Source organism: Huiozyma naganishii, chromosome 13 (assembly GCF_000348985.1).
Source record: "Huiozyma naganishii CBS 8797 chromosome 13, complete genome".
Classification (NCBI taxonomy): domain Eukaryota; kingdom Fungi; phylum Ascomycota; class Saccharomycetes; order Saccharomycetales; family Saccharomycetaceae; genus Huiozyma; species Huiozyma naganishii.
In genome coordinates this window covers 464246-490051 of record NC_035934.1, presented here as the reverse complement: position 1 = coordinate 490051, position 25806 = coordinate 464246, and the positions used below count along the sequence as shown (strand labels likewise).

Sequence of the window (25806 nt, the reverse complement as noted above, 5' to 3'; positions counted from 1 at the left end):
TTATTTCTGAGCAACATCACTCTAAACGAAGAGGCTACGTTTCCCTTTCTATACATTATTTCAGGGTTCCTTTGTTTTATTTTATTTTCAGGAAAAGATGAACTTCAACCTCGATACAAAAATTGGTTAAACTTATATATATAGTGTGAGGTAAGTCCTTGAATTAGGTTAAATTACTTTGGCAACGCAGAAAGGTGGCACACTGCTTTGCTCGAGAGGTCATATTAGCTTGTGTGTTTGGTTTACTTGCTGAGGAAGCATTCAGAGGTCTTTGAAATAGTGACAATCCCTAGCATTTCATTATCATTATTTTTTGCACCCAGTTGAAGTCTCATTTCTAACCAACCATGGTCAAAGAAGAGGCTATCTACCGCTCAGCGGCCATGACTTACGTCCAGTTGTATATTCCACGGGAAACTTCACGGGAAGTGGTATGTCTTCTGGGCAATTTGGGTCTTTTGATGGTGAGAGACTTGAATTCGGACGTTACTGAATTCCAAAGAGGCTACGTCAATCAATTGAGAAAGTTAGAAGTGATGATGCGGTCTCTCCAATATTTGCGAGAGACCATGGACCAGCACTCTGAGGTTAACAATTGGCATCTAAACGACGGAACGTATACCCAAAACGATGTACTAATAAGAAATTTAGAAACGCATTCTTTGGATTCTATCAATGAGATACTGGGGGACATTGATATTGTGGAGAACAGAGTGAAACAATTGGATCATTCTTTGAAAGATTTACAAGTAAGGCTAAATGGTCTCATCGAAACAAGATACGTTATGTTCAAATGCTCCCGGTTCATGGAGGTCAATCCAGGATTCGTCGGAAGGATATCGCGGGATTACACTGAACAGCACGGATTGGATGCGGATGATTTCAGCTTTGACAACCTGGGACAAGCTAGTGATCATTTGAGCGAGGAGTTTTCCTTTGATGATCCCACGACAGAACCCGATAGCAATTCGCTACGTAACGAAAACCCAACTATCCCTCATCACGAGCATGCAGAATTCGACCTATTGGAACAAGGTCTTCATAATCAGTTTATGACTGTGGGCTCCATCAGAAGAGACAAAGTTGATGTCTTGAATAGAATTCTTTTCAGATTACTACGTGGTAACATATATTTCCAAAACTTCCCCATTGAACAACCTTTGCTGGAAAATAACGAGCTAGTCGAAAAGGATTGTTTCCTAATATTTACACATGGTGAAACGTTACTTACTAAAGTGAAGAAGGTGGTAGAATCATTAAACGGTGTAGTGGTACCCCTCGACAAAAATCAATCTGAGTTTCTCAAAACTTTAAACGACCAAATTTCTGATTTGGAACAAGTATCAATGACGACAGAGCAAGCGCTACATACCGAACTATTGGTGGTGAACGACCAGTTTTCAATGTGGGACGCTATAGTGAAACGAGAAAAGGCAATATACTCCACGTTGAATCTGTTTAGAGCTGAAGCACAAGGTCTGGTTGCAGAAGGCTGGATCCCCACGAGTGACCTACTAGACTTTTCAACCTCACTCAAGGATTTTATGGAAGTCCTAGGCTCTGAGTCAAGTGCAGTTGTCACTGTTATTCACACGAACAAATCACCTCCAACCTTCCATCGTACAAACAAATTCACATCCGCTTTTCAGTCAATTGTTGACGCCTATGGGATAGCCACATACCAGGAGATCAATCCAGGTCTGGCAACGATCGTCACATTCCCCTTCATGTTTGCCATCATGTTTGGTGACGCCGGCCATGGATTCATCCTTTTTGCCGTTGCCCTTTACATGATCCTTAGGGAAAGGACCTTTGATAGAATGAAAAGAGACGAGATTTTTGATATGGCTTACACCGGAAGATATGTTCTGGTGTTAATGGGAGCATTTTCAATTTACACGGGGATATTATACAACGATATTTTTTCCAAATCGATGAACCTTTTCAAGTCCGGTTGGGAATGGCCCTCTGGGTTCAAAGCGGGTGAGAGTATTGAGGCGCAGAAAACTTCCGTCTATCCGTTAGGTTTGGACTTTGCGTGGCATGGTACTGAAAACGGGCTAATTTTTTCAAACTCCTACAAAATGAAGCTATCTATTTTGATGGGTTTTGCACATATGACTTACTCCCTGATGTTTTCTTACGTTAATTATAGAAATAAGAGATCGATGGTGGAGATTATTGGGAACTTCATACCGAGTTTGCTCTTCATGCAATCGATTTTCGGTTACCTGTCTTGGGCTATTATATTTAAGTGGTCAAAAGACTGGAACAAAGATGGGAAACCCGCTCCGGGACTACTGAATATGCTAATCAACATGTTTCTGGCACCAGGGAAGATAGATTATGAGCTGTATCCTCACCAGGCGTTGCTGCAAAAGTTTTTGTTGCTGGTGGCGCTAATAAGTGTCCCATGGCTTCTGCTATACAAGCCTTTGGTTTTGAGACGGATGAACAACAAGGCCACAGGGAGAGGTTACCAAAGCATCCACGAGCAGCAGGCTAGTGAAGCCTTACTGGACACGCAGAGGGACTCTACGGACATGGAAGGTACGATGGTGATTACAGACTTTGAAAATTCAGAAAACGGCGAATCAACGGAGTTTAACTTCGGTGATGTTATGATTCACCAAGTAATTCACACCATTGAGTTTTGTTTGAATTGTATTTCCCACACGGCGTCTTACTTGCGTTTATGGGCTCTATCTTTAGCGCATGCACAGTTGTCCACCGTTCTATGGGCAATGACGATCCAAAACGCTTTCTCGTCAAGCAACCCGGGGTCCCCATTGGCAGTCGCCAAAGTTGTGTTCCTATTCGGTATGTGGTTCATTTTGACCGTTTGCATTCTAGTTTGTATGGAGGGTACCTCGGCGATGTTGCACGCGCTCCGTCTACATTGGGTGGAGGCCATGTCCAAGTATTTCGAGGGTGAGGGCTACGCATACGAGCCCTTCGCTTTCAAGACTCTGGCAGAAGGAGGCGAATGATACTATTTCAAGAACTTACTTGAATTGGGACGTCAACGAACATATATAATTTAATATACTTTAATCATGTATTCTTTCCCCTCTTCTCTAAACAGGAGATGAAAAGTGGTTGGAACCATGTTATTCATGGTTTACCGATGCACAGGCTTGGGTTGGTCAAGTGATCGACCAACATTTTATAGATGTTAGAAGGTATTTTCGGGAGAAATCCTACCCCCAGTCGTATGATATCATCAGCGTCAAAGGGCGGTAAGTTCTTCAACAAATTCATTGGTGAGTCGGATTTCAATATTTTCCCTCTTATTTTGACTAGCATCGCAACGACAAAGAGAATGTTCATATGGAACCCGTAAGCGAACATGAAATCCCACAGTTTGCACACTTGGTCCAATGGCTTGTTGCAGCTGGACAGTGTCAGTATCGACGACATCCCGTATATTTCCCCCGTGAGCAGATTATCAGTAAAGAATTTACTCAATTTGGGGTCTATCAACTTGAGACATATCTCTAACAGTTTGGCGCCGTTCCTCACACCTATCAGATTTGAGGTGATGTACGTTGGTATAATATTATAGCACAAAGTTTGAAACAACTGGAACGCCATTGGTTCTGTGGGGCAGGAGTACACCAGCGGTGCCAGCAACACGTTCATTCCCTGCACGTACGTGCTCACTTCAATATGTAGACTCGGTTGTAACTGTTGTGTCTGCCAAGCGAAGCAGGAGAGACATCGTATCAGTGCGTCCTCTGAGACTCTTTTCTTGAAAGTGAGGTCCGTCTGGAAAGTTCTCCCCGTGTCGTTCTTGATCTTGTCAAAAACCGCGGCATTGGGAGGCCCCAGGGACACTAGTTGCAAATACGTCGTTGTGGCGTTTTCCATTGATGTTCTGGACAGGATTGACCAGACGTAGCACCGCAATCTGAGTTGGTTCTTCCCTAACTCTGTCGGGAGACCCTCGCTAAGAACCATGTATCGCAGCTGCGAGAGCGACGACTGCACCAAAAGTGGCGGGTTTGTGATAAACTGGGAGATATTGGACATTGAGTGGGGAGGCGCACTGCAGCACTCTGTCTCTTTGTATCAGATGCCTTGAGCAACTGTTCGTTAGTTTTGTTTACAATTAATACAAACCGTTGCACATACGTACATGCACATATAATAGCTAACTTGCAGGGGGGGGCGTGTGACGACTTCTACTTGAACTGTTTACCGAACATGATCAGTTGCAACTGGTCGTATATTGATATTACCCCCGCTGCGGCGACGCTTCTGAAGATATTGGCACCACAGCCCTTGAAGAGAGACGTTGCTCCCTCTTGGCGGACGATCTTGCGCATGCAGTCCATTGCGCCGTTGTACTTCACTGCCTGTCCCGAGGTCATCATCATTCTGCGTCTGACTGTGTCAAGAGGGTATGAACATGTGGATGCGCTGATGGTGACGACCCACCCGAGCAGGAAGGACGCGAGCAACGATCTCTGCCAGGCGTCTGTGAGGACTACCGGTTTGAGGGAGTCGTAGAGACCGAAGTACAGCCCGCGGTACACTACTATGCCAAGGACGCTCGGTGCGAACCCGCGGTACAGCCCGAGAATACCGTCTGACCTCAGAGTCTTCTTGTAGACATCCGCGAGTCCATTGAACTGTCTTCTCTGTGCGCCTCCAGTACCTGATGCAGCAGCCCTTGCATCTGCGGCGAGTCTTGTCCTTGCGTAGTCCAACGAGTACACGAACACGAGTGAGAGCCCCCCGGCGGCACCGCCGGAGAGCAGGTTCCCCAAGAACCACTTGGTGTACCCGTCGGGTTCCCTGCGGTACCCGAAGTACGCCTTGATCTTGTCTTTGAAGGCGAAGTTGAGCGCCTGCGTCGGGAAGTACCGTATGACGTTTGCCGTGTTGCCCCTCCAGAAGGAGACGATCCCTTCCTGCTGTGCAGTTCTCTTGAAACAGTCCCCGATGCCATTATACCGTGTGTCGAGGGTCCCCTGCTTGAGCATCTCATCTTGGTTCTGCATCAGCAGTTTCACCCGCTCGATCGGTGCCGCGGCGGTCTTGGCCACCGCGGCAGAGACACCCCCCATCAGGAAGTCTACAGTAAAGCTGGACTTGGAGTTGGCCTTGGTCGTGGAGTCGTTCATCATCTACGTGCCTTCTCCTCTTACTACAAGCAAGAACTCCTCCGCGGGTCCTCCGCTACCACCACTCGTGCAGCAGTTATAAACGGCATCTACGACTACGCAGCCCTCCCCGCTCCGGCTCCCCTCCGATCCCTCAGGGGACACACAGGGACCCTTTAAGACAACGGTGAAGACAACGACCATCGCGAACGAGAACTGCAAACTGCAATCCACAACTCACGAACCACAAACACGTCTGTTGAACAGCAACAGACGCAACCGGCGAACGAACGGCGCTCTCCGAACAACGACAACCGATGCAGCGATAAGCCCCAGACGTCGAGTTTCCGGGTGCAGTTGCAGAAAGCAGGTGCCCTCTGGGACAGCGACCATGCGATGTGCACCCTCGAACTGGCGTTGCTCGTGAAGACCGAGGAGAGAGCCCAAACAGCACCCTGTCGCCCGCTCGTATGGGGCCCAGTAGACCGCTGCGATGAGACGGTGACCACGACTCGGTATATAAGGAGAGCCCGATGGGGTCCCGAGGTGTGTGAGCCATGACTTGTCAATCAGATCTCTACAACTGCTCCATTGACAATGGTTACGATTGCTGCTGCTGCTGCCTCCAGGAGAATGCTGTCTGTGCTTCTGCTACTGTGTCTGTCCGGAGTTGCCTGGGCTAAGACTCATCGGTTCGAATGGACCGCTGCGTGGGGGTCGCAGGACGTCGACGGTGTTGGTGTCCGGCCCGTGATCACTTGCAATGGCCAGTGGCCTTGGCCGGATATCCGTGTCGACAAGGGCGACCAGGTCGAGGTGTACTTGACCAACGGTATGAACGACTCGACAACATCGCTGCACTTCCACGGGCTGTTCCAAAGGGACAGCGGGCAGATGGACGGCCCACCCATGGTCACGAACTGTCCCCTGGTCCCAGGGGACACGATCCTGTACAACTTCACCGTGGCGGACCAAGTTGGGACTTACTGGTACCACTCGCACACGGCGGGTCAGTACGAGGACGGGATGCGCGGTCTGTTCATCATCAATGATGGGGAGAACAACAAGGACTACCCGTACGAGTACGACGAGGAGGTCGTGCTCTCCATCGGGGACTGGTACACGGAGACCGTCACGGACTTGAGCAAAGCGTTCCTAAACTTGTACAACCCTACGGGGGCGGAACCAATCCCTAGAAACTTGATCCTGAACAACACGAGGAACCTTACTTGGGACGTTAAACCTGATACTACGTACTTGCTGCGGATCTGCAACATCGGTGGGTTCGTCTCGCAGTACTTCTGGATCGAGGACCACGACATGACAGTCGTGCAGATCGACGGTGTCTACACGCAACCAAACACGACAAATATGCTGTACGTGACCGTTGCGCAGCGGTACTCCGTGTTGATCCACACAAAGAACGACACGAACCAGAACTTCGCTATCATGCAGAAGTTCGACGAAACCATGCTCGATGTGATCCCCAAGGAACTAGAATTGAACTCGACTTCGTTCATGATGTACAACGATTCGCTACCTAAGCCAGAACAGGACGTCGTCGATGAACTCGACTTCCTAGACGATTTCTACTTGACCCCACTACACAAAGAGGAGGCCCTAGGTGAGCCAGACCACAGAATCACATTGGACGTAGTGATGGACAACCTGATGGACGGGAAGAACTACGCGTTCTTTAACAACATCACGTACACGGCGCCAAAGGTCCCCACACTAATGACTGTGCTGTCCGCGGGGGACCAAGCGGATGACGTGACCATCTACGGGTCCAACACGAACACTTTTGTCCTCAAGAAGGACGAAATCGTCGAACTAGTCCTCAACAACCAGGATACAGGTAACCATCCGTTCCATCTGCACGGCCACGTTTTCCAAGCCTTGATCAGAGACGTCGAGTACGACGACGCTCTAGGCTTGAAACCCGTGTCGTACGACCCGGACGACCATGCACCATTCCCAGAGTACCCTATGATAAGAGACACAATCTACTTGAGACCACAGTCTAACCTTGTCATCAGGTTCAAAGCGGATAACCCGGGTGTCTGGTTCTTCCATTGTCACATCGAGTGGCATTTGCTGCAAGGTTTGGCCATCGTGCTAGTCGAGGACCCGGCGTCCATACAGGCTTCAAGTTCCCAAGCGATCACGGCAAACCATTTATCCGTGTGCGCCAACAGCAGTACACTGATCAAGGGTAACGCAGCTGGTAACACAGATAACTTCTTGGATTTGACCGGTGAGCATGTGCAATTGGATTCAATCCCCACTGGGTTCACAAAGAAGGGTATCATCGCAATGACCTTCTCCTGTTTCGCTGGTACGTTAGGGTTGGTGACTATTGCCATCTACGGGTTACTGGATGTGAAGAGTTTGGACAATGTTGCGTTCAACATCATGTCAGGTGGCGCCCCCACGGTCTCGCCTGATGACAAGAACACCAGCGCTCAGGAGTTGGATGAGGAGTTTGAAGCGAAGCAAATTGATGAGATGCTAGAGAAGAGCGAGGCTCAAAAGAGTAAACTTTTGGGCAAGTTCAAGAATATCTTTTGAAAGCTTTGACAAGTCGAGGATTCCCCTTCAAATTTCTCCTTTATGTACATTGTATATAGTGAGTGAACATAATTTAGTAATACATCGCGTTGCAGGCGCTCTCTCTTTCAAGGAGTCCTTACCATGCTTCACCCGATAAGTACTGAGCCGTTTGTCTGGCCTTGTGGTATACTGACATGATTATATTGCCCTGTTCCTGGAATTGAGCTTCTCGTATCTTTAGGAGACCGGCGCCGTTGTTCTTCAAATCTATGGCGTGCTCTATTCCCTGCAAATACTCTGATCCAAACTCTCTTTCAATACGAGCCCTCGTGCTATCACCATCTGGTAGATTTACCAAGACGTACACGTAGGCCTGCAATAAATTCGTGTATGCAAACTCAAAATCGGTGTGTAACTCATCCTCTAGCACCTGCGAGTGGTGCAATACTTCAATCAATTTGTGGAAAAATTGTAACTCTAACTTCTTGGCTGATAGCTCCTCTTTCCTTCTCATATTTTGAGATTGTTTGAGTCTAAACGTCTTCGATTGCGTCAACTGCTCAGGTTGCTCCATTGCCCCCTGCAACTCGGACGGTGTGTCCTCAAGATCGTCCTCGTCAAGGGGCAGAAACTCCAATGCCAACCGTTCCTCGCATTGCCTCTTGACTTTCGCCCTAGTCTGTATCGGAGCGTTATACCACATTGGCCAATATAGTAGCTTTGAAAACTGCTTCCTAGTAAACTGCACGTAGTTGTCTCTGTTCAAGTACATCTGGTACAGTGTGAGAAGCCCAAGCTCCCTTTTCAAGTAGTGTACCCCAGCAGCCAGATCGAGCAACCCAGTGTTCCGGCATTGGACCTCGTTGATAATGTACTGTACAATGTCGCCGTACCCGCAAATATTCCTCATCACTTTACGTCTACCGTCCTCCAAATCATCCTCTATCAGGCACAGTAAGGGCAGCACCCCAGTCGGGGACAAGCTAGTGTTGTTAGAGAACACTAGCTCCCAGTCAGACCGCTGCCTTGCGGGGACCCCCGCGAGCTCATCGCCCAGGTACCAAAAAAGTGCCAGACTTTCAGGAGAAACGAGACTAGGACGTCCATCGACCCCCCATAGATGCAAACAGTGCAGCATCGTCCCCAATTCAATGCCTTAAGGTACCCTCCAGCGCGGTCCCTTCGTTGTCGCTCTCTCTGTGACCCGGTTCTGCAGAAGGTCTTTAACAGTTAAAATTTTGACAAGTTTTAGACGGTTTGACGACTGACGAACAGTTGAGAGTTTGGTGTTTGAGGAAGGGCAGTGTAGCTCGCCTTGGGAGTAGGATCGTGTGTATTGAGCAGTGGAGATGTCTTCCGCGTCTCCCGAGAACTCTTTGGAACCAACTCCGCTCGTTGCACCTGCCGTGCCCGGTGCCGGCGATGACAAGGAGACGTACTTGAAGTTACAAATAGAGAACGATCCGTTGGACATCCTGCGGCAGTTGGAACTTGTACAATGGTACGAGTCCAACGGTCAATTCAGCGAGATGGACGTGGTGTACGAGAAATTGCACAAGAGGTTTCCGCTGTATTCTGCTCTGTGGGTGATCCAGTTGAAGGGAAACCTTCAACGGGACCAGTTCACGGAAGTGGAGACATTGCTCAATGAGTGTTTGAGCGGTGCGTCTGCGAACAACGACTTGGACCTTTGGATGACGTATCTGGACTATGTGAGAAGGAAAAACAACCTGATCACCGGTGGTCAAGAGGCGAGAGCCATTGTCATCAAGGCGTTCGATCTGGTCATGCAGAAATGCGCCGTGTTTGAACCTTTGTCCGCCAAATTCTGGAGTGACTACCTGCAATTCTTGGAGTCCTGGAAGCCAGCAAATAAGTTTGAGCAACAAGAACGTATAGACCTGCTCAGGAAACTGTACAAAGTCATGCTAACAACACCATTCGACAGTCTCGAGAGGATGTGGAAAAAATACACACAGTGGGAACAGGAGACTAGCAACCTGAACGCGAGAAAATTCATCGGTGAACTCTCTGGAGAATACATGAAGGCCCGGTCCCTGTACCAGGAGTGGTCCAACGCAACATCTGGCCTACGCAGAATCTCACCCATGAACCTGAGCACCTGTAATAAAAATAATATAGCCCAGTATAACGAAGATGACATTATAGACGTCGAGCAACTACAAACGTGGCTAGATTGGATCCAATGGGAAAAGGAGAATAAACTGACTTTACCAGAGGAGACCCTAAAGGAAAGGATAACGTACGTTTACGGCCAGGCAGTTCAATACATGGTGTTTTGTCCTGAAATATGGTACGATTACGTGATGTACCTTGCCGATGCCCCCATTGAGGACCGGATCAGAATTCTATCAAGTGCACTTTTGGCCAACCCATCTTCCCCCTCCTTAACGTTCAAACTTGGCGAATGCTACGAATTAGAAAATAACCTCCCAATGTTGGAAACTACCTACCAAACAACGACAGACTACATCTTTTCGCACTTCAAAATCCTGAAAGGCAATCAAGAGACAGACCCAGTGATACTCTCAAAGCATAAAGAAAAATTAACTTTTATTTATTGCATATATATGAATACCATGAAAAGGCTGTCAGGGTTGGCCGCGGCGCGTCAAGTGTTCGGGAAGTGTCGGAAGTTGAAGGGCAATTTATCGCACGCCATCTACATTGAAAACGCATACCTGGAATCGCGGAACTCCAATGACAACAACAAAACAGCAATGAAAGTACTGGAGCTGGGATTGAAGTATTTCAAGGAAGAGGGAGAGTATATCCTCAAATACATGAATTTTTTGACAATGCTAAACAAGGACTCCAATATTAAAACGCTATTCGAAACCTCGGTGGACAAAATTGTCGACCCTGTTCAATTGAAATTGATCTATAAGAAAATGATAAGTTACGAATCCAAGTTTGGTAGTTTGAATAACGTTTACTCGCTGGAATCAAGATTTTTCGAGAGGTTCCCCGAGGAGAATCTGATTGAGACTTTTACCGATAGGTATGAGATCCAGAACGAAAACTACATCAAGAAACTGGAACTTGCGTATATGTTGGAGAACGATCAAATGGCGATGATTGGCACTTTTTCGATGAATGGGAATTCAAAGAAGAGAGCAATGAAGACAAGTAACCATATGTCACCACGTAAGAGAATGTCTCGTTCCAGTCAAGAGGTGCCAGACGCAATCGTCGAGATGCTCAAAGTCTTACCAAAGCGCCAGTACTTTAGCAATGTGATACTTGATCCCGAGAGTTTGATTAATTTTCTCGTGGACCAGGTTGAAATACCAGAAGACAGATCGTAACCGATGAATGTTTCACGCAGCACATCTATTTATGTACAAATGTGTATGTATATATAATTATGGGACAACAATCACAAGCGAATGTATTAACTATTCAAGTTATCATGATCTATAATCTCCGTTTATGGTAACGTATTCGCGTGTCAAGTCGCAAGTCCAGAATTGGGCTGTCTCGGAACCGGTCCCCAAGTCGACTTTGATCTCCAAGTCATTCAGCGCCAAGATTTGCGACGCTCTCTCCTCGTCGACGTTCAAGTTTGGAACCCCGTTGACCACCAATTTCAGCTCACGAGGTTCCGAGTCATCGGTAGCAATGAAACTAACGTTGATCTTACTCTCGTCCAAAGATTTCAAGTTATCTAATTTGGCGTAGCCGATTGCACATAGGATTCTCCCCCAATTGGCGTCTTGTCCGTACAGAGCGGTCTTAACGAGCATTGAGTTTGAGATCGACTCGGCAATGATCTTGGCATCGTCGAAAGTTAACGAGTTCTGGACGTTGACTGTGACAAACTTGGTAGACCCCTCACCGTCGCGGACGACCAACTGGGCCAGTCTCTGTGCAAATTGTGTGATCTGTTCCTGAACCTGTTCAAACGCCTCACTATCCTCCTTGACCTCTTGCGTTTCAATTGCACCATTGGCAATCATGCAGATGGTATCGTTAGTACTCATATCGCCGTCCACGGAGATACAGTTAAATGAACGGTTTGTCGCATGGTGCAGCATTTTGTTCAAAGCGGTGCTTGCGATGGGTAAGTCCGTAACTATGAACCCAAGCAAGGTGGCCATATTTGGGCAGATCATACCGGCACCTTTAGCCATCCCAGTCAAAGTGTACTCCTGCCCGTTGGGCAACTTAAACTTCGAACTGATCAATTTAGGGAAAGTGTCCGTGGTACAGATCGATTTTGTGATGTTCAACCAGTCCTCAAAATGAGCACCAAACCTGTTTTCGTTGAACAGTTTGTTAATACCGTTGGTAATCTTGTCCATCTGCAACCGTTGCCCGATGACCCCAGTGGACATGACCAGCGTTGCGTTCGGTGTACCCCCCATCTGCGTGTTGACGAGGCTGACCATCTCGTTTGCGTCGGCCATCCCCAATTCACCAGTGACAGAATTGGCACAGCCAGAGTTGACTACGATCGCATTGATGCCCTTTCCTCTGACCGCCTCGAGCACCTGTTTCGAGGCAAGAACGGGAGCCGCTTTGAACTTGTTTGTTGTGAAAACGGCCGCTGCAGAAGAAAGACGAGACTTGTTCGTGTTCACAATGACCCCCAAATCGAGGGCCCCGTTCTTCTTCACCCCAGAGGCGATGGCACCTACTTTGAAGCCCTTCGGGAACACCCCACTCTGCGGAACGTACAGTGCATATTTGTCGATACTTTTAGCTGCCCTTTGCAACAACCTTGGCGAAACTCTCATTGCGTTGAAAACCAGAGGGCGGGCGACAGTGACTAGCAAGAGTTCTGAGACGTCGATGAGCTACTGATGGTTGGCTGGTTGTGTGCTGCTTCTATACAAAAATTTTCACTTTGAAGCAGATTTTGAGTCACTTCGAGGGAAGTCGCGATGACCTGAACGCAAGATGGCGTCCCTGAGCGGTCCCACGATGCTGCGAATCACACGGCTCAGGGTGATCACGCTGCTTCTATGTTGCATCGTGACGTTCCATGTGTTTCCGATCGTGTCTGCGCCCTTGACACACATCAATCTGGCGCGGTTTGACATCTACGAGTACGGAATCTTTGGGTGGTGCACTGTGCCGCCGGACCGGTACTGCACTGACCGCGGCATCGGTTACAGCAGTAATGTGGCCACCGATTCATTACTTGAGCTGACTCTGCCCTCGCACTCCAAATTCAGCATCTCACGTCTTCTCGTCGTCCATTTCATTGCGTTTGCGCTCAGCGCGGTGCTTCTCGTGCTGTGTGCTGTGTGCGATGTGTCCCCCAAGCTACGAGATTCGACAAACGCGATCCAGTGTGCACTGCTGCTGTCGCTGACCGTGTTCCTGTTCTCACTGCTGAGCTTTCTAGTGGACATCCTACTGTTCACGACGTTTCTGAATTGGCCTGGGTGGTTAATGCTGGCGACCACGGTCATCTCCGCGGTCGTCGCGTCAATGCTCGGGTCGCTCCGCCGCATGGTCTCGCTCAAGAACTACGAGAGAACAAGCCACAGGGCAGGGTTCCCACCTCGCACAGAGACTTTCCCTCTACACTCGCTCAAACAAGTGGGATCCCTGCCAGCAGGCAGACGCAGAGGCCCCGACGCGGTCACCATGTCTTTCTCTAGCAGAGAAAGACTCGGGGAACAAATCACGGAGCCGCAAGTCTCCTACTACAACCTGATAGACTGAGCAAACGTCGCCGTCCCCGTCAAGCTCATCGCAAGTTCCAGTTTTGCAGTGAAAATTTTTCCAGCATAAGGGAACTCGACGGCTCAGTGAGAAGGTGCTGTAAGTCTTGCTCCCCCCATCTCCTTTGCAGTCTTCACTCCATCCTGGGCTGCAACTGTCGCTGGAGGATGCCACTGAGTCGTATTTACAAGAGTGTGTCCCAGTGTCAGCGGACAAGGGACGTTTTGTTCCGGAATTGCTGGAAAACAGGATCCGAGTTCGTATCGCACAGGACGCCAGGGCAGGTTATCCACCCGTTTTATAGGGTGAGCGGTCGTGAGCGATTGCTGATGTGCTACGGGGACGGTCCTGTGGCGCTTGCGGACGGTCGGCCCGTCTTTGCGAGTGTTATTGAGGGCAAAGCCGGAGTGGGCCAGCTTGTCATGGGACCCGTTAAATTGCAAAACAAAGCAGGTGTCTCGCAATGGTTGAAGGAATATACCCAGAGAATCGATGAAGAAAGTGCGGTCACTTTGCAAGAATGTCACTTGGCAGGCGAGGGTGCCTCGCGGAAAACTCTGTTGACTCGAGACGACCGGAGATTGCAAGAGGTGGTCCAGCTACTGGAGAAACAAGATCCTGATGAAGGAGCTGCTGCGGACTCGGTTGCTTTGAACTCGCTGATCGATTACATTCTAATCAGCCGCCACCATTCAGGGCTTTTCGCAGAGGACATTTATTCGTTCATCTTGGGAGATCCGCGTCTCGTTGACACTCTGGAGAAAGTCTCACTGGTGATCGAGTCCGTACAGGGCCATATGTACACGAAATTGGACCATTTGCGAGCGGTGGAACCATTGCTCGTCCAAGCACTGCAAGTGGCAGACTTCCTGAAGAATTGTACTACAGAGCAACACACCGCATTTGATTTTACTTTGGACAAACTCTTCCAGACTGTCAACAGGAGATTTAACTACAACGACTGTTTGCGCCATTTTGAACCACACGTGCTGCTCCTCCTGCTGAGACACTACCTCCATAAATCTATGGCTGCCATCAGGGCAAAGACCGTGATCGAAAGAATGATCCAGCAAGGGATAAAACCGCCACAGGACAGTATCGACGCGTATCTTCGCTTGTTGGAATCAAAGTCAAGGAAGGAGAAACTGGTGTTCATCGCGGATTTTAGACCTCTGATCGAGAATGCACCTTCTGTAACACTACTTTCCTTCTGCATTGCACTTTGTCAACATTATAACGAAATAATGTGTTTGGTCAACATTGTCATGAAACAACCGCAAGAACAGAGGGAACAATTGCTGGAGGCTTTATTCCCACAGTTGGTAACCAAGTGCGAGGAGTGTAGTGCAAAGGGCAAAAACTCAAACTTACACAAATCGGCAGATCTGTGCGGTGTCTTAAACCTATTTGCCCAAAATAACATTGAACTACCAAGCAATCATGCTAAACTGTGCATCGATCATCTTCTCAAATATGAGAACTTAACCATGGCCGCATCGCTTGCTCGGAAATTCGACCTGCCAAACCCTCAAGAACTAAGTCAAGCTGTAAACACAGATTGAGTACTCCATGGCCATTAATCATAACACCTCTGCATATCGTTGTAAATATTACACACAATCATTCATATATATTCAGTCAAATAATTACCTATTCTTATCTGTTTCAGGTGGGATAACATGGCATATTGCGGAAGAAACTTTCCAAAACATACGTATAAAAGGCAAGAGTGAATGCGGCCATCGGATACGTTAGCAACAAATCAGATATTAATGGGGTATGCGTTCCGTGCTATGTATACCTTGGTTGGTACCCTCCGCAGTAGCAATGTCAGCGGATTTGTTAAAACTGCACAGTGGCAGCCAAATACTTCCAAATGACTCCGCATATTTACAAGAGATGTTCCCAGCCTTGAAGACAAGCTGTGTCAGAGAGGCCCTGAAACCTATATTCCCGCGATGTCTTACAGAGGGGTTTGATACAATTTCGATAGAGGCTAAAGTTTCAGTTGCCGTGGCTTTGAGTTTTTGTCAGTTTGAAACGTCCAATCTGAAACATGGCTGTAACATAGAAAACACGGTAGATGATATTCGGGATTGTATGGCTATGTACGGCTTAATTAACGAATGGTGGACTACCTACAATGGTTACTACCAGAATCTGTACCAAATGTGTGACAGTAACGATATTTCAGTCCAGAAGGAACAAATCTTGAACACTTTTATTAATGTCACACATTGGGTTAATGATTTGAATGATCAATGGGGGGATCTTTTTGACGATTGGATGGAGGAGGTCAAATCCGGGGCTAGCGAAAAAATCGGGGAGTTCAATGATATATTGGAAACCGATCTTGTCAGTTTGAGACAGGAAGCTGAAAAGCAGCAGTTCCAAATGACTAACAATTTCCATTCATTCTTTGAAGAATTGAAAAACCTAATGGAGAAGGAAAGAGAAGATTTTTTGAAGGAGTTTCATTTCAAAGATGGTGCGATAATAGACGGTTTAGATCGAATACAGGAAGCTGCTTCAGAATTGGCTTTGGAAATAAACGATGACTTAACCCTTCAAGTGCGGCAAATGAAGGAAGCCGAATTACAAAATTGGCAAGATATGAACTCGATAACCGAGAGTACCTTATTAGCCAGAAAGGCTGATCAATTGACAGTAGGTAGAGAACTTGAAGGATTTGTTTATGATACACGGCTGCTGCTCGGTCAATTGACGAATGAAATCGAACAAATTACACAACACTCCGTGAAGGAAGTTCTTGACGATACACTATCATTGGAATTAGGGAATATCCAACAAAACTTCTTCAACAGTTGGAGAGAGATAACCAACCAAATCAATGGAGAATTGCAATTTTGGAACGATGGAATTGTCGAGAAACTCACTGGCATATCCAGCTCATTAGACGATATGACACTGAAAGTAAATTACCTGGAGTCTAGATTCCAACGTTTTTGGTATATGACAAGAACGATATTTACGTTTTTGAACCCTGTGTATTGGGTCTCCATGATTGGTATCTTTTGGGGGATTAAGTATGTGTGTCCACATTTCTCCGTTTTGTGGAACTTTGTATCGGCATCCTTCAATTGGATTTTAGTCCTCTTGGCTGTGTATTGGGGTGGTCAATTTGGTTCCATTCTGATAAATATAAATCGGGTCTAATAGCCTACGGCATAACGTCTATTTAGATTTCAGTATTTGTAAATTGAATCCGCCTGCATTCGTAGTATCTTGAGATTTTTTCCTCCCTGGGGACTTATTAGAAGTCGCGAATGTTCTGTTTGTGGATCCCGTAGAGTTGGATGCAGCAGAGTTGATTGATGTGGCAAACGACGACACAGAGAACCTGCTGATATGCGATGAGGAAAACGAAATAGAGTTTTCCAAATGCTCTATTCGTTCCTGCTGTTCCCCGTATGTGTCCTTTATTGAATGAACATTTTGCTTCAGGTTGTTGTTATCGGTTAATAACCTTTGGAGCTCGACGTCCTTTTTGTTTATGTATTCCATGAGTTCGGAGCCTGTTTGTTCCGTCTTTTGGCACTTGCGAGTAAGCATATCGCTACGTGAGACCAATTTCTCTTTTTTCTTTTTGTTTTTGTCATTATGTTGACCCCTTAACGAGCTGTGCAATTCAATTTTGTTCAATAAACTGTTGAGAACAGTGTTGAACTCGCCAAGTTCAGTTAGATACGTTTCCACTTTCATAGTCAATGATAAATTTTCGTTAGCAAGGTTCTTGACGTCAGTCTCATCAAACTTGGTAGATGGCTCGTGCTCTAGGCATTTAGTGGCGTAGTCCAACTGCAATCGCATGTTTTTGTTCTTGATATCACTGGTTTCCTTGAACAGGTCGTACTCTCTCTGGACATCTATTGGGTAGACGTTGGAATGAACAATGATCCTCGGTTGGAAACCAGTACAATGCGCGCTGAACTTCAAAGTGTTTAGTGTTTGTGCTTGGTTCACGGGCAGGAAAGAGTCGTGCATTACTATAAATCTTGTATAGTTCCCGAACATCGGTTTGTATAACAGTTTCATCAGTGCAGAGTGTGGTTCGCTATTCCCTTGTAGTAATTTCTCAAAATCTTGCAAGTCCCTTTTGTACTGGGAACCCTTTGTGTCTGTGAGGATCAAAGAACTTTCTGTTATTGTGCTCCTGGCCAGGTTGATCTGTCGAATGTTGAACTTTACGGAAATGTGTCCGTTGATGTTAGTACACAGCGTGTCCCTGATGTACTGTAACGCTTGAGCCAAGGTAGTCAGCGGTACTGCTTTAAACCCCTTCAGATGGTTCTTGTTTTGTCCTAAAGGCGATCTTTTATTGAGTAAGTCGTAAACTTTGTCATTGACCAGCTCCACGGCGGAGAGCGAGTACTGTACTGTGACCCCCTCGTTTTCGTTCATCAATTGGAATACTTTTGTCAGTATTCGTTGCAGCAGTCCCTGGCTAACACCCTGCTGCCCCAGCATCGTATGGGTTTTCCCCGTCTGCGAGTCACCGAGGGAGGCCATCTGTACGTTGACTCCGTGAGCCAGGTTATCCACGATGGGCCCCAGAAGCACGGCAGTAACATCCGCTTGCGAGGCGGACGGCGGGAACACCTTGTCTAGGGAGAACGTGCGCTCGTGAGGGTCCACGCCGTGGCTTCCCCCCACACTGGCATGCGATCTGAAAGTGACGGAGGTTTCCGAAATGTCGAGGGCGCTGCCCTCGCTGTCCGGCCGCAACCGCAAATAAACGTTCATTTCGAGCCAGATCGCACACTGGCTCGAGCGTCTTACCGAGATGCCGCCTGGTCTCGTCACTGAACCTGAGCAAGAAACCTCGATTAGTACTCTGTAAACCTATACGGCGAGAAAATTTCGAAAAATACAGATACAAAGACAAGAATTTGTGTGACCACGTACACTTTCAGAACATATATTATCGACATATGGATGTTACCTATTATATTAAAATACCCATTCAGACAGGGATAACTGTATATGAATAAAATGTTTTCATCATTGTAGTACTGTGTCACAAAAGAACGATTAATTAATTAATTAATTAAAAAATCCGGTAATAAACTACGAGTTGACAGAGAGACCACTGCCGGCGAGCACCCTGGCCTTCGACGGATCCGCTTGTCGTTGCACAGAAAACCTTTCTGTACACAAGTCAAGCCTGTGTCAAAGCGGATGCACCTGCTGGCAGTATTCTACCTCCCTGCCCCGCTCTTTCCTCCAAATCATCGTTCGAGGAACAATTCAACGTCGAGAGATGCCCTGCTCTTTTATATAATCTCGGAAAAACCTCAGAGTGAAAAATTTTCCATTTTGGAGGCGATGAGCTGGTGCTTGGGTCGAATTGGACTGTTAGGGCTTTTGGTGTTGGACGGTGTGTGTCTGAGGGTCTGTGGGCGATGCTGTGCTGGAGAGGACCCGTCCGCTTGGCGGGATGTGTACGGCGGTGTCGGTTCTACAGGAAGCCCGCGTCGCATATTGCGTCAGTGCTTCGTGGGGGGAGGGAGGAGGCCCCGCGGGCCTCCTCCTCCTCCCAGAAGGAAGTGTTTCTGTACGGGAAGTCTGAGAACGAAACTGTTGAGTCGCTGAAGAGGCTCGGGCTTGCCCCAGTGGACAGTAAGACTGCCGCTGCGGACAGGCAGGATTTGGTGCTGGCATCGCTTAGGCAGTTCAACGTCTCGTTCAGGCAGAGCAACAAAAACTACAACGCGCTGTCGAGGTCCCTGCGTGATGGTGCCATTGACGAGGATACGAGGTTTCAGATAGTGCTTGCGTACGTTATCGAGGAGTGTCGACTCGAGGTGAAGAGGCTTAACCAGTTCGGTGTGCGCCAGCTGCAAGAGTGGAACTTGGAATGGACGGCCCGGAAACAGAAGCAAGGTTCAGATATGGAGTCTAAAGTGATGTCCGGGCTATTTGCACAACAGAGCGCTACTACATCGGATTCAGGGGAAGAGGAGCCCTACTTGGCAAATACTAAGTTTTTGTTCGGGATTCTTAGAAATATACTGGCATCGCATCTGGACAACTGGCAGAAGGTGATCTCCCCCGTGCAGCTCGCAGAGATATTTGAAGTATTCAAACAGATTCGTATAGACCAGTGGAAGTACCAGGGGATATACCTTTCCGCACGAATACTGTACTCTACGGGCAAGATCCAAATGGATCCGATCAACGAGTCTTTCTACATCAACGCTCTCACTAAACTAGGGTACAATAAGGAGGCGTGGAAACTGTTCAAAGCTGGAGAACTCAAGGTCAATCAACGTTGGTGGAACGAGTTGGGACTCATGATAGCGTTGCTGTCAAACGATCTGTCCAGATTCCAGAAACTGCTGAAAAGAACAGATGAAAAGTTTCACTCCCATCAGTACTTACCGCCAAAAGTACTGCGATTGGCTGTTAGAAAATTCAGCAGAATTGATTACAAGGACCGGCTAATAGAGGACCTCGTGTCCAGGTTTATTTCCATGGCTGACACAATAGGGATCACCGACTTGAAAATTGACGAGAGAACTACGTATTTTGATGATGAGGAACAAGGGAACAAATATCTGAATTCAATGGAAAAAATTACGTATGACGACATGGCCTCTATTATTGAATCATTGCTATACAGTAGAAGTTATCGACCTATTGCCTCCTCACTGATGGAAAAGTTTCTCAGCTTGGATGGCGTTGATTCGCGAGTCTTTCAGACACTCTTGATGAAGACAAGGTTGTCTCTTTTGAAAGACTTCCAACTGCTGGAACAGTTGCTACCTAAATCTACCAAGTCGAAGACAACTCAAAGTAAAGCAGAACTACAATCCAAATTTGACATCTTAAGGAGCAAATACAAAAATGTATCCCAGGATAACACAATCGTGGACCGTTTCTTTTTCGATTCAGTCAACGACCTTTTGGATAACCCACGGCTCGCAATTTCTACCAGTTCTCTACTCCAAGATATGGCCAGCACAAAAAAAGGATCTCGTGAAAAGGTATCAAAGAGGTTTAACGGTTTTTTGAAGCTTCTGCTGGCAAACGGTAAAGAGATATCAGCCACATCAATATTGCTAGCATTAGAAACTTCACAAAAGGAATCCAAAATGCATTCATCGATCAAGTTTCCAAGGTTAAACGCACACCATTACGCTACATTCATTCAATACTACACTAAAAAGGCATTGGATGCTGACAGAAGAAAAAATCGGGACAAATGGGCATTTTACGAAAAAAAGATAGTTCAAATAATGCAAAAAGTTAACGAACTAAACATTTCTTACAACTCCGTATACCTCGCCAAACTTTTGGTTTTTTATCGAGAAGTAATGAACTTCGATCGATGCTTCCAAATCATCAATACTACATTGGTCGAAGCTGAAAAGAATATAGACACGGACAATGGTGAGATGAGACCATCCAAAGTACTGAATCAACGGTTGTATTATGAGATGTGGAAGGTATACGCGAAGTATTACAGATTGAGATTTTTGGAGTTAACAAGAATCTCTGCTTTGTCGAATTATAACGGGAGGGCTTATCATGCCAATCGAACTATGAGGAAAACTACTTCGGAACCCATGTATGACTTAACATCCCTCTTTGACTATATGGTAAATAAGGATAATCTGTTACCAAATACCAGGTTTAATTGGCTCATTCTAGACGCCTTTATTTGGTCGCGGGAGTGGGTAGCATTGCCTGCAGTGATCAGTGTACTGCACGATAAGTTCAGCGTTACGTTCGGCCTCCCATTTGCCAAGTATCTATTGGTCGGTATAAAAAAAGAGTTTCTGGCCTTGGAAACTCAACGGCAGATGGGCGATAATCCTTCGTTGCCCTACATGGAAGCTAGAAGACGTGCCTTGGAAGAGTGTTTTAGGTTGAAATCAGAGGGTAATATTTTTTGTCGGTTCGACCGAAGTTCTGACGATATCTTCTCGGAGCTTATAAAAAGAATCCTCTTATTTCTTAAATACAAAAATCCTTACGATTCGGAGTTCAGGGAAGTACATCAAACGTACGAGAAACTCCAAATTCCTCCCCCATTTGACTTAAAATTATAGAAAATCACTTGTAAATACCTTAATATTATCATTGCATAAAACACTACTTACTTTTTACTTAGTTTCAGCCACTTGGGCACTTTATCCAATGTCTTTTTAACCTTTACGGGTTTTTCCTCCGCTTGTTTGTGAGATGTTGGTGTGGGTTCAAATGCGCTTTTGACCATATCGGTTAAAGTTTTCGCCTGATCTACGAGTGCACCCTTCAAATATGGGCCTTTGTTGTGCTTGTCCTCGGGTTCAAAAAGAAGAACAGTCTTGGAACCGTAATTAAAATCGCGTACTAATTCTTTATCATCGTACGCGATTAGCAACTTGTACGGATTTGGTTCGTACAAGTTGAAAGACATCGACTCGTCCTTCAAATTCTTTTTCACATGGTTATATATATCTGAAGACGTCTCGCTCGGTTGGAACGCCATTTCCATAAACGTTCTATCAGGAAATTTAACTCTTATCAAGCATTCCTTGATGGTTGGTCTGCGCTTTTGTTGATCTTGTTGTTCTCTTAGTCTTTTGGTTAGTAGCGGTCCACCAAGACCACCAGCCTGCTTTGATAGCATCCTTTGGTATCTTTGTGCCTGCTCTACAGTTAACTCGTAAGCATCTTCGTCGGTTGACTGGTCTGATATTGTGGATGCTGCATTATCTGAGGAGATGTACACTATAGGTTTATGCAATGGTGTTGACTCACGAACTGCTGTTGTTTTAGAGGATCTAGATTCAGTATCAGTGGTACTGGTGGATTCTGGCACGGTTTTTGTTGGGACTGGCACTGTTGCTGTGGTGGGTAGGTTGATTGTTATCGACGTAGAGGAGTTGATTCCCAAATCCTGGAACGTCTTACCAATCAGATCAGCGTACTTTATAATTATGGACAAAACACGGATGGTGATGCTTTCTAGATCAACCTGAGACCAATTCTGTTCGACTTTCACTTCTGCGAGGACGTTAGCGACCAAATCAGTTGTAACCACTTCCCTGACAACAGAGCCAAGACCTGCAACCTGGAACCTCACTTTCATAGATTTCGACGTCGCCACAGAAGCCCGCACGCGGTCTTCTACTAATTGCAAATTAGCTCCCTGTGGTAAGTTCATCAACCTCCAAGGCGTATCGAGTGGGACAGTTTTGCCACCATGCATGAATGAGAACTCATCGGCCGATCTTCCTGGTCTGAAGTGAGCAACAGACTGCTCCAGGGCCTGTTTTAAAACCGAATTGGCATCCAGCTCCACGGTGTACGCACGGAACTCGTGTTGTACCGTCACAGCACCCATTTCCCGCTGTCCTGTTGTGCTGAGCTCTGCTTAGCCATGTAGTTATTTAATTTGAAGGTGAATCAAATCGGTGTAAAATGATAGAACCGGGGCAGATGCAGACAGCATAGGTCGTTAATTGGGATAGGACGTAGTACTTTTGAACATCAAGGTACGTGAGTGGTAGGTCTGTAAGAGAGTTGTGCATCTGGTTTTTATTAGGGGAGTTCCGTTTACTGTTGCTAATACTACGATATTCCAACTTTTGGTGACGCATCGGAAGTGAACGAAGTACAACTAACTGGTGAGCCAATTCAAACACTCAATAAGGATGCTGGGTGATCCATCTGTACGGTTACGCAAAGCTATTGTTAATGGAAACTTGCTGATAGTCAAAAGGCTGCTCCGACGGTTTCCAGAACTAGTTACCAACGTGGACCCGCGAAACGGTTGGAGCTCTCTTCACTACGCATCGTTTTACGGGAGGTACCTTATATGTGTATATTTGGTGCAGTTGGGCCATGATCATCACGAGCTGATACGGACCTTTAAGGGAAATACGTGCGTTCATCTAGCACTAATGAATGGGCATGAACAGACAACCCATCTGCTACTGCAACATTTTCCACGGTTCATTGACGCCAAGGGAGAGAATGGTAGCGCACCAATACATGTAGCGTGCATGCACGATTACTTCAGATGCGCGAGTCTTCTGATTAGCGTTGGAGCAGACCTTTCACTCCAAGATGGCCAAGGTGAAACACCCTTGCATATATGTCTCGAGTACGGAAGCACGGAGTGTTTGAAACTGCTTCTACAAGAGCGACCCAAGGTTGATGTGAACGCAGTAAACTTTCTTGAATGGAAACCTGTCCAAGTTGCAGAAACATTCGAGTTTGCACGCGTTTACAATAAGTTGCTCAAGGAGTCAACGGCGAAAGCGGGTTCTGCTGGTAGTAACTTTAAAAAGCCAAGTTTTGCGTTCAGAACACCGCTGATGGATGGAAAACCATCGTTTGAAGATGGGCCATCACCTCTTCTAACCGTAAACTCTCCGTACAGCGCAAATCCAATTACAATCCCTGGATCGGCGGGGGCAGGAGCAGGAAATACAGTACCTGCCTCACCCATTTCAAAATTGCTTAGCATATCAACAAGCAGGAAGCCATCGATTTCTATGGTTCAGTCGATTCCACCATTCAGTAACATCCATCAGTCCGCAGAGTCTATAAGAAGTGTCTCTGGTGAAGATTCACCAATTACCATACCACAAGCGAGTATCACGTCGGGGACGCCGCCTAAGACAGTGAAGGGGAAGCAAGAATTGAATAAGACTTTTAGCAATGACACCATGTTGAACAATAAGTATATCTTACAGAATCTAAAGGACGAAAACAAGGAGAGTGCAGTGAAGAATAGTTCTGCTGATGATCAAGATGTGAGGCATGCATCACCCACAGGTAATGCGGCTAGGAAACGGGTCTCGTTGTTAAATATTCCAATTTCAAGAGTACGGAACAGCGATTCGGTGGGTGATAACGGCGATAACAATAATCCAACGGCCTAAGGCCTACCTGTATGCAAATATAGGCCTTTTCTTCTCTTACAGAACGTATGCGCACGCATGTGTGTATATGCATTTATTTATACTTATATATTTTATCTCTTGCGGGCAAGTCTAGATAATACCAGACTTTTTCAGATTCTGTTGAATGATCAAGTCCGTGACGGCGCTTAAAACGAATTTCATGGTTTGAGTATCCGTTGCACACGTCCTTCTTACGTATATTGGTTTGTTATTTCTGTTGAGACTGAGGAAAATTTTCTCAAAATAGGATAGTCCTGCCTCAGCATCGCCGATACGGCCCTGGTAATCCGGGAAGTATTTCCGTATTGGGGTTTTCTTCACTTTCTCCTCAAAGAGGTCTATCTTGTTCAGAAATAAAATGAATGGTGTATTCGAGAACCATTTGGAGTTGACTAACGTCTCAAAAAGCATAATAGATTCGTGCATACGATTCACCCTCTCGTCCTCGAATAACATTTGATCATACTCGCTTGTGGCGAGGACGAATATCACCGCTGTGATACCTTGAAAGCTATGAATCCACTTCTTTCTCTCGGACCTTTGACCACCTGCATCTAACACTTTAAATTTGGTGGACCCAATGTTGAAATCATTCTCCGTTATTCCTGTAGTCTTTATGCGACCCTTCAGTATGTCTTCGTCTGTGCACACGTAGTTCTGATCGGCAAACTTTAAAATATTATCAAAATAGTAAGAAGCAGAACCTTCTAGTTGGAACTCGTTCGATCGATGAAAGCACTGTCTAATCCCCTTATCGTTTTCCCAAAGCGCTTTTATCGAGTGAGCTATCTCAATGTTACTATATTGTTTCCGGGAATCCTTCCGCGCATTATCGTGCTTTTTCTCAATGAACATCTGGTCATTGCCCGTTTCGTTTAGGTCTTTCGATATATCCTTCAAATTGGCCATTTTCTCATCCGTCTCTGGCAATGAATCCATATCTTTAGAGTTTTCTTGTAGCGTTTGTTTCTCGTTTTCAGGGTCAAAGGCCTTCGCTTGTCCAGTACTTTGTACTCTCCTCTTTGCCTCGTGCCTCTCAGAGTATTTAAGAACGTAGTCGTTGAGAAAGTCTGACCCACCGGCAACATTGGCATCCACCATCTGTAAAGTTTGGGTCTTCAGCACTATGCTTTTGGCCTGGAACAATTCGTTATGGGTTGTTGGATTGTCGCAATCTAGTTTGATTCCCAGTTTCCTTGCTTGTATGATCAGTATCTTCATTGATTGGATGGCATCCGCCCAAATTACCTGAGAGTATTGCAATCTTTCTTGATGTGAGAATCCGCCCTGGTGCAGTAACTTCAACTGTTTAAGCACCGTTGACTTCCCGGATTCGCCAGCACCCAATAGCAGCAGTTTCATCTCGTTCTTCTCTCTTTGCTTCTCCAACTGTAGCGAGTGTTCAATCGCGTCATTGGCCTTCCGTATCTGTAGAAAGGGATCATTCTCATCTTCTGCGATGGTGTGTGTACTCGCTGTGCAGCCCATCTTTAGATTGAAATCGCTCGATTATCGCGTAGAGTTCC

The 25806-nt window shown here is 46.4% G+C and overlaps 15 protein-coding genes across 15 annotated transcripts; 8 read left to right on the top strand and 7 right to left on the bottom strand.

Moving 5' to 3' along the window:
• Positions 1-347: 347 nt before the first annotated feature.
• STV1 (H(+)-transporting V0 sector ATPase subunit a) lies at positions 348-2990 on the top strand (the record flags this gene model as incomplete). The annotated part of the gene is made up of 1 exon (XM_022611135.1): positions 348-2990. The coding sequence occupies one exon, from the start codon at positions 348-350 to the stop codon at positions 2988-2990; it is 2643 nt and encodes an 880-aa protein (XP_022467361.1).
• A 124-nt stretch (positions 2991-3114) lies between these two features.
• On the bottom strand, positions 3115-4032 carry BUB2 (Bub2p; the record flags this gene model as incomplete). Its single annotated transcript, XM_022611134.1, has 1 exon — positions 3115-4032. The coding sequence occupies one exon, from the start codon at positions 4030-4032 to the stop codon at positions 3115-3117; it is 918 nt and encodes a 305-aa protein (XP_022467360.1).
• Positions 4033-4184: 152 nt separating this feature from the next.
• On the bottom strand, positions 4185-5129 carry AAC1 (ADP/ATP carrier protein AAC1; the record flags this gene model as incomplete). Its single annotated transcript, XM_022611133.1, has 1 exon — positions 4185-5129. One exon carries the CDS (start codon positions 5127-5129, stop codon positions 4185-4187), a length of 945 nt encoding a protein of 314 aa, XP_022467359.1.
• Positions 5130-5705: 576 nt separating this feature from the next.
• FET3 (ferroxidase FET3) lies at positions 5706-7679 on the top strand (the record flags this gene model as incomplete). Its single annotated transcript, XM_022611132.1, has 1 exon — positions 5706-7679. The coding sequence occupies one exon, from the start codon at positions 5706-5708 to the stop codon at positions 7677-7679; it is 1974 nt and encodes a 657-aa protein (XP_022467358.1).
• Positions 7680-7797: 118 nt separating this feature from the next.
• Positions 7798-8799, bottom strand: SAM37 (SAM complex subunit SAM37; the record flags this gene model as incomplete). The annotated part of the gene is made up of 1 exon (XM_022611131.1): positions 7798-8799. The coding sequence occupies one exon, from the start codon at positions 8797-8799 to the stop codon at positions 7798-7800; it is 1002 nt and encodes a 333-aa protein (XP_022467357.1).
• A 211-nt stretch (positions 8800-9010) lies between these two features.
• RNA14 (cleavage polyadenylation factor subunit RNA14) lies at positions 9011-10990 on the top strand (the record flags this gene model as incomplete). Its single annotated transcript, XM_022611129.1, has 1 exon — positions 9011-10990. One exon carries the CDS (start codon positions 9011-9013, stop codon positions 10988-10990), a length of 1980 nt encoding a protein of 659 aa, XP_022467356.1.
• Positions 10991-11092: 102 nt separating this feature from the next.
• ARG7 (glutamate N-acetyltransferase) lies at positions 11093-12421 on the bottom strand (the record flags this gene model as incomplete). The annotated part of the gene is made up of 1 exon (XM_022611128.1): positions 11093-12421. The coding sequence occupies one exon, from the start codon at positions 12419-12421 to the stop codon at positions 11093-11095; it is 1329 nt and encodes a 442-aa protein (XP_022467355.1).
• A 187-nt stretch (positions 12422-12608) lies between these two features.
• RIM9 (Rim9p) lies at positions 12609-13358 on the top strand (the record flags this gene model as incomplete). Its single annotated transcript, XM_022611127.1, has 1 exon — positions 12609-13358. The coding sequence occupies one exon, from the start codon at positions 12609-12611 to the stop codon at positions 13356-13358; it is 750 nt and encodes a 249-aa protein (XP_022467354.1).
• Positions 13359-13525: 167 nt separating this feature from the next.
• On the top strand, positions 13526-14920 carry AEP1 (Aep1p; the record flags this gene model as incomplete). Its single annotated transcript, XM_022611126.1, has 1 exon — positions 13526-14920. One exon carries the CDS (start codon positions 13526-13528, stop codon positions 14918-14920), a length of 1395 nt encoding a protein of 464 aa, XP_022467353.1.
• A 217-nt stretch (positions 14921-15137) lies between these two features.
• On the top strand, positions 15138-16535 carry KAR5 (Kar5p; the record flags this gene model as incomplete). The annotated part of the gene is made up of 1 exon (XM_022611125.1): positions 15138-16535. The coding sequence occupies one exon, from the start codon at positions 15138-15140 to the stop codon at positions 16533-16535; it is 1398 nt and encodes a 465-aa protein (XP_022467352.1).
• Positions 16536-16553: 18 nt separating this feature from the next.
• On the bottom strand, positions 16554-18122 carry KNAG0M02540 (uncharacterized protein; the record flags this gene model as incomplete). Its single annotated transcript, XM_022611124.1, has 1 exon — positions 16554-18122. One exon carries the CDS (start codon positions 18120-18122, stop codon positions 16554-16556), a length of 1569 nt encoding a protein of 522 aa, XP_022467351.1.
• Positions 18123-18781: 659 nt separating this feature from the next.
• Positions 18782-21433, top strand: SOV1 (Sov1p; the record flags this gene model as incomplete). Its single annotated transcript, XM_022611123.1, has 1 exon — positions 18782-21433. One exon carries the CDS (start codon positions 18782-18784, stop codon positions 21431-21433), a length of 2652 nt encoding a protein of 883 aa, XP_022467350.1.
• A 47-nt stretch (positions 21434-21480) lies between these two features.
• On the bottom strand, positions 21481-22713 carry UBX4 (Ubx4p; the record flags this gene model as incomplete). Its single annotated transcript, XM_022611122.1, has 1 exon — positions 21481-22713. One exon carries the CDS (start codon positions 22711-22713, stop codon positions 21481-21483), a length of 1233 nt encoding a protein of 410 aa, XP_022467349.1.
• A 310-nt stretch (positions 22714-23023) lies between these two features.
• Positions 23024-24259, top strand: AVO2 (Avo2p; the record flags this gene model as incomplete). Its single annotated transcript, XM_022611121.1, has 1 exon — positions 23024-24259. One exon carries the CDS (start codon positions 23024-23026, stop codon positions 24257-24259), a length of 1236 nt encoding a protein of 411 aa, XP_022467348.1.
• A 111-nt stretch (positions 24260-24370) lies between these two features.
• Positions 24371-25768, bottom strand: GPA1 (guanine nucleotide-binding protein subunit alpha; the record flags this gene model as incomplete). The annotated part of the gene is made up of 1 exon (XM_022611120.1): positions 24371-25768. One exon carries the CDS (start codon positions 25766-25768, stop codon positions 24371-24373), a length of 1398 nt encoding a protein of 465 aa, XP_022467347.1.
• Positions 25769-25806: the final 38 nt, after the last annotated feature.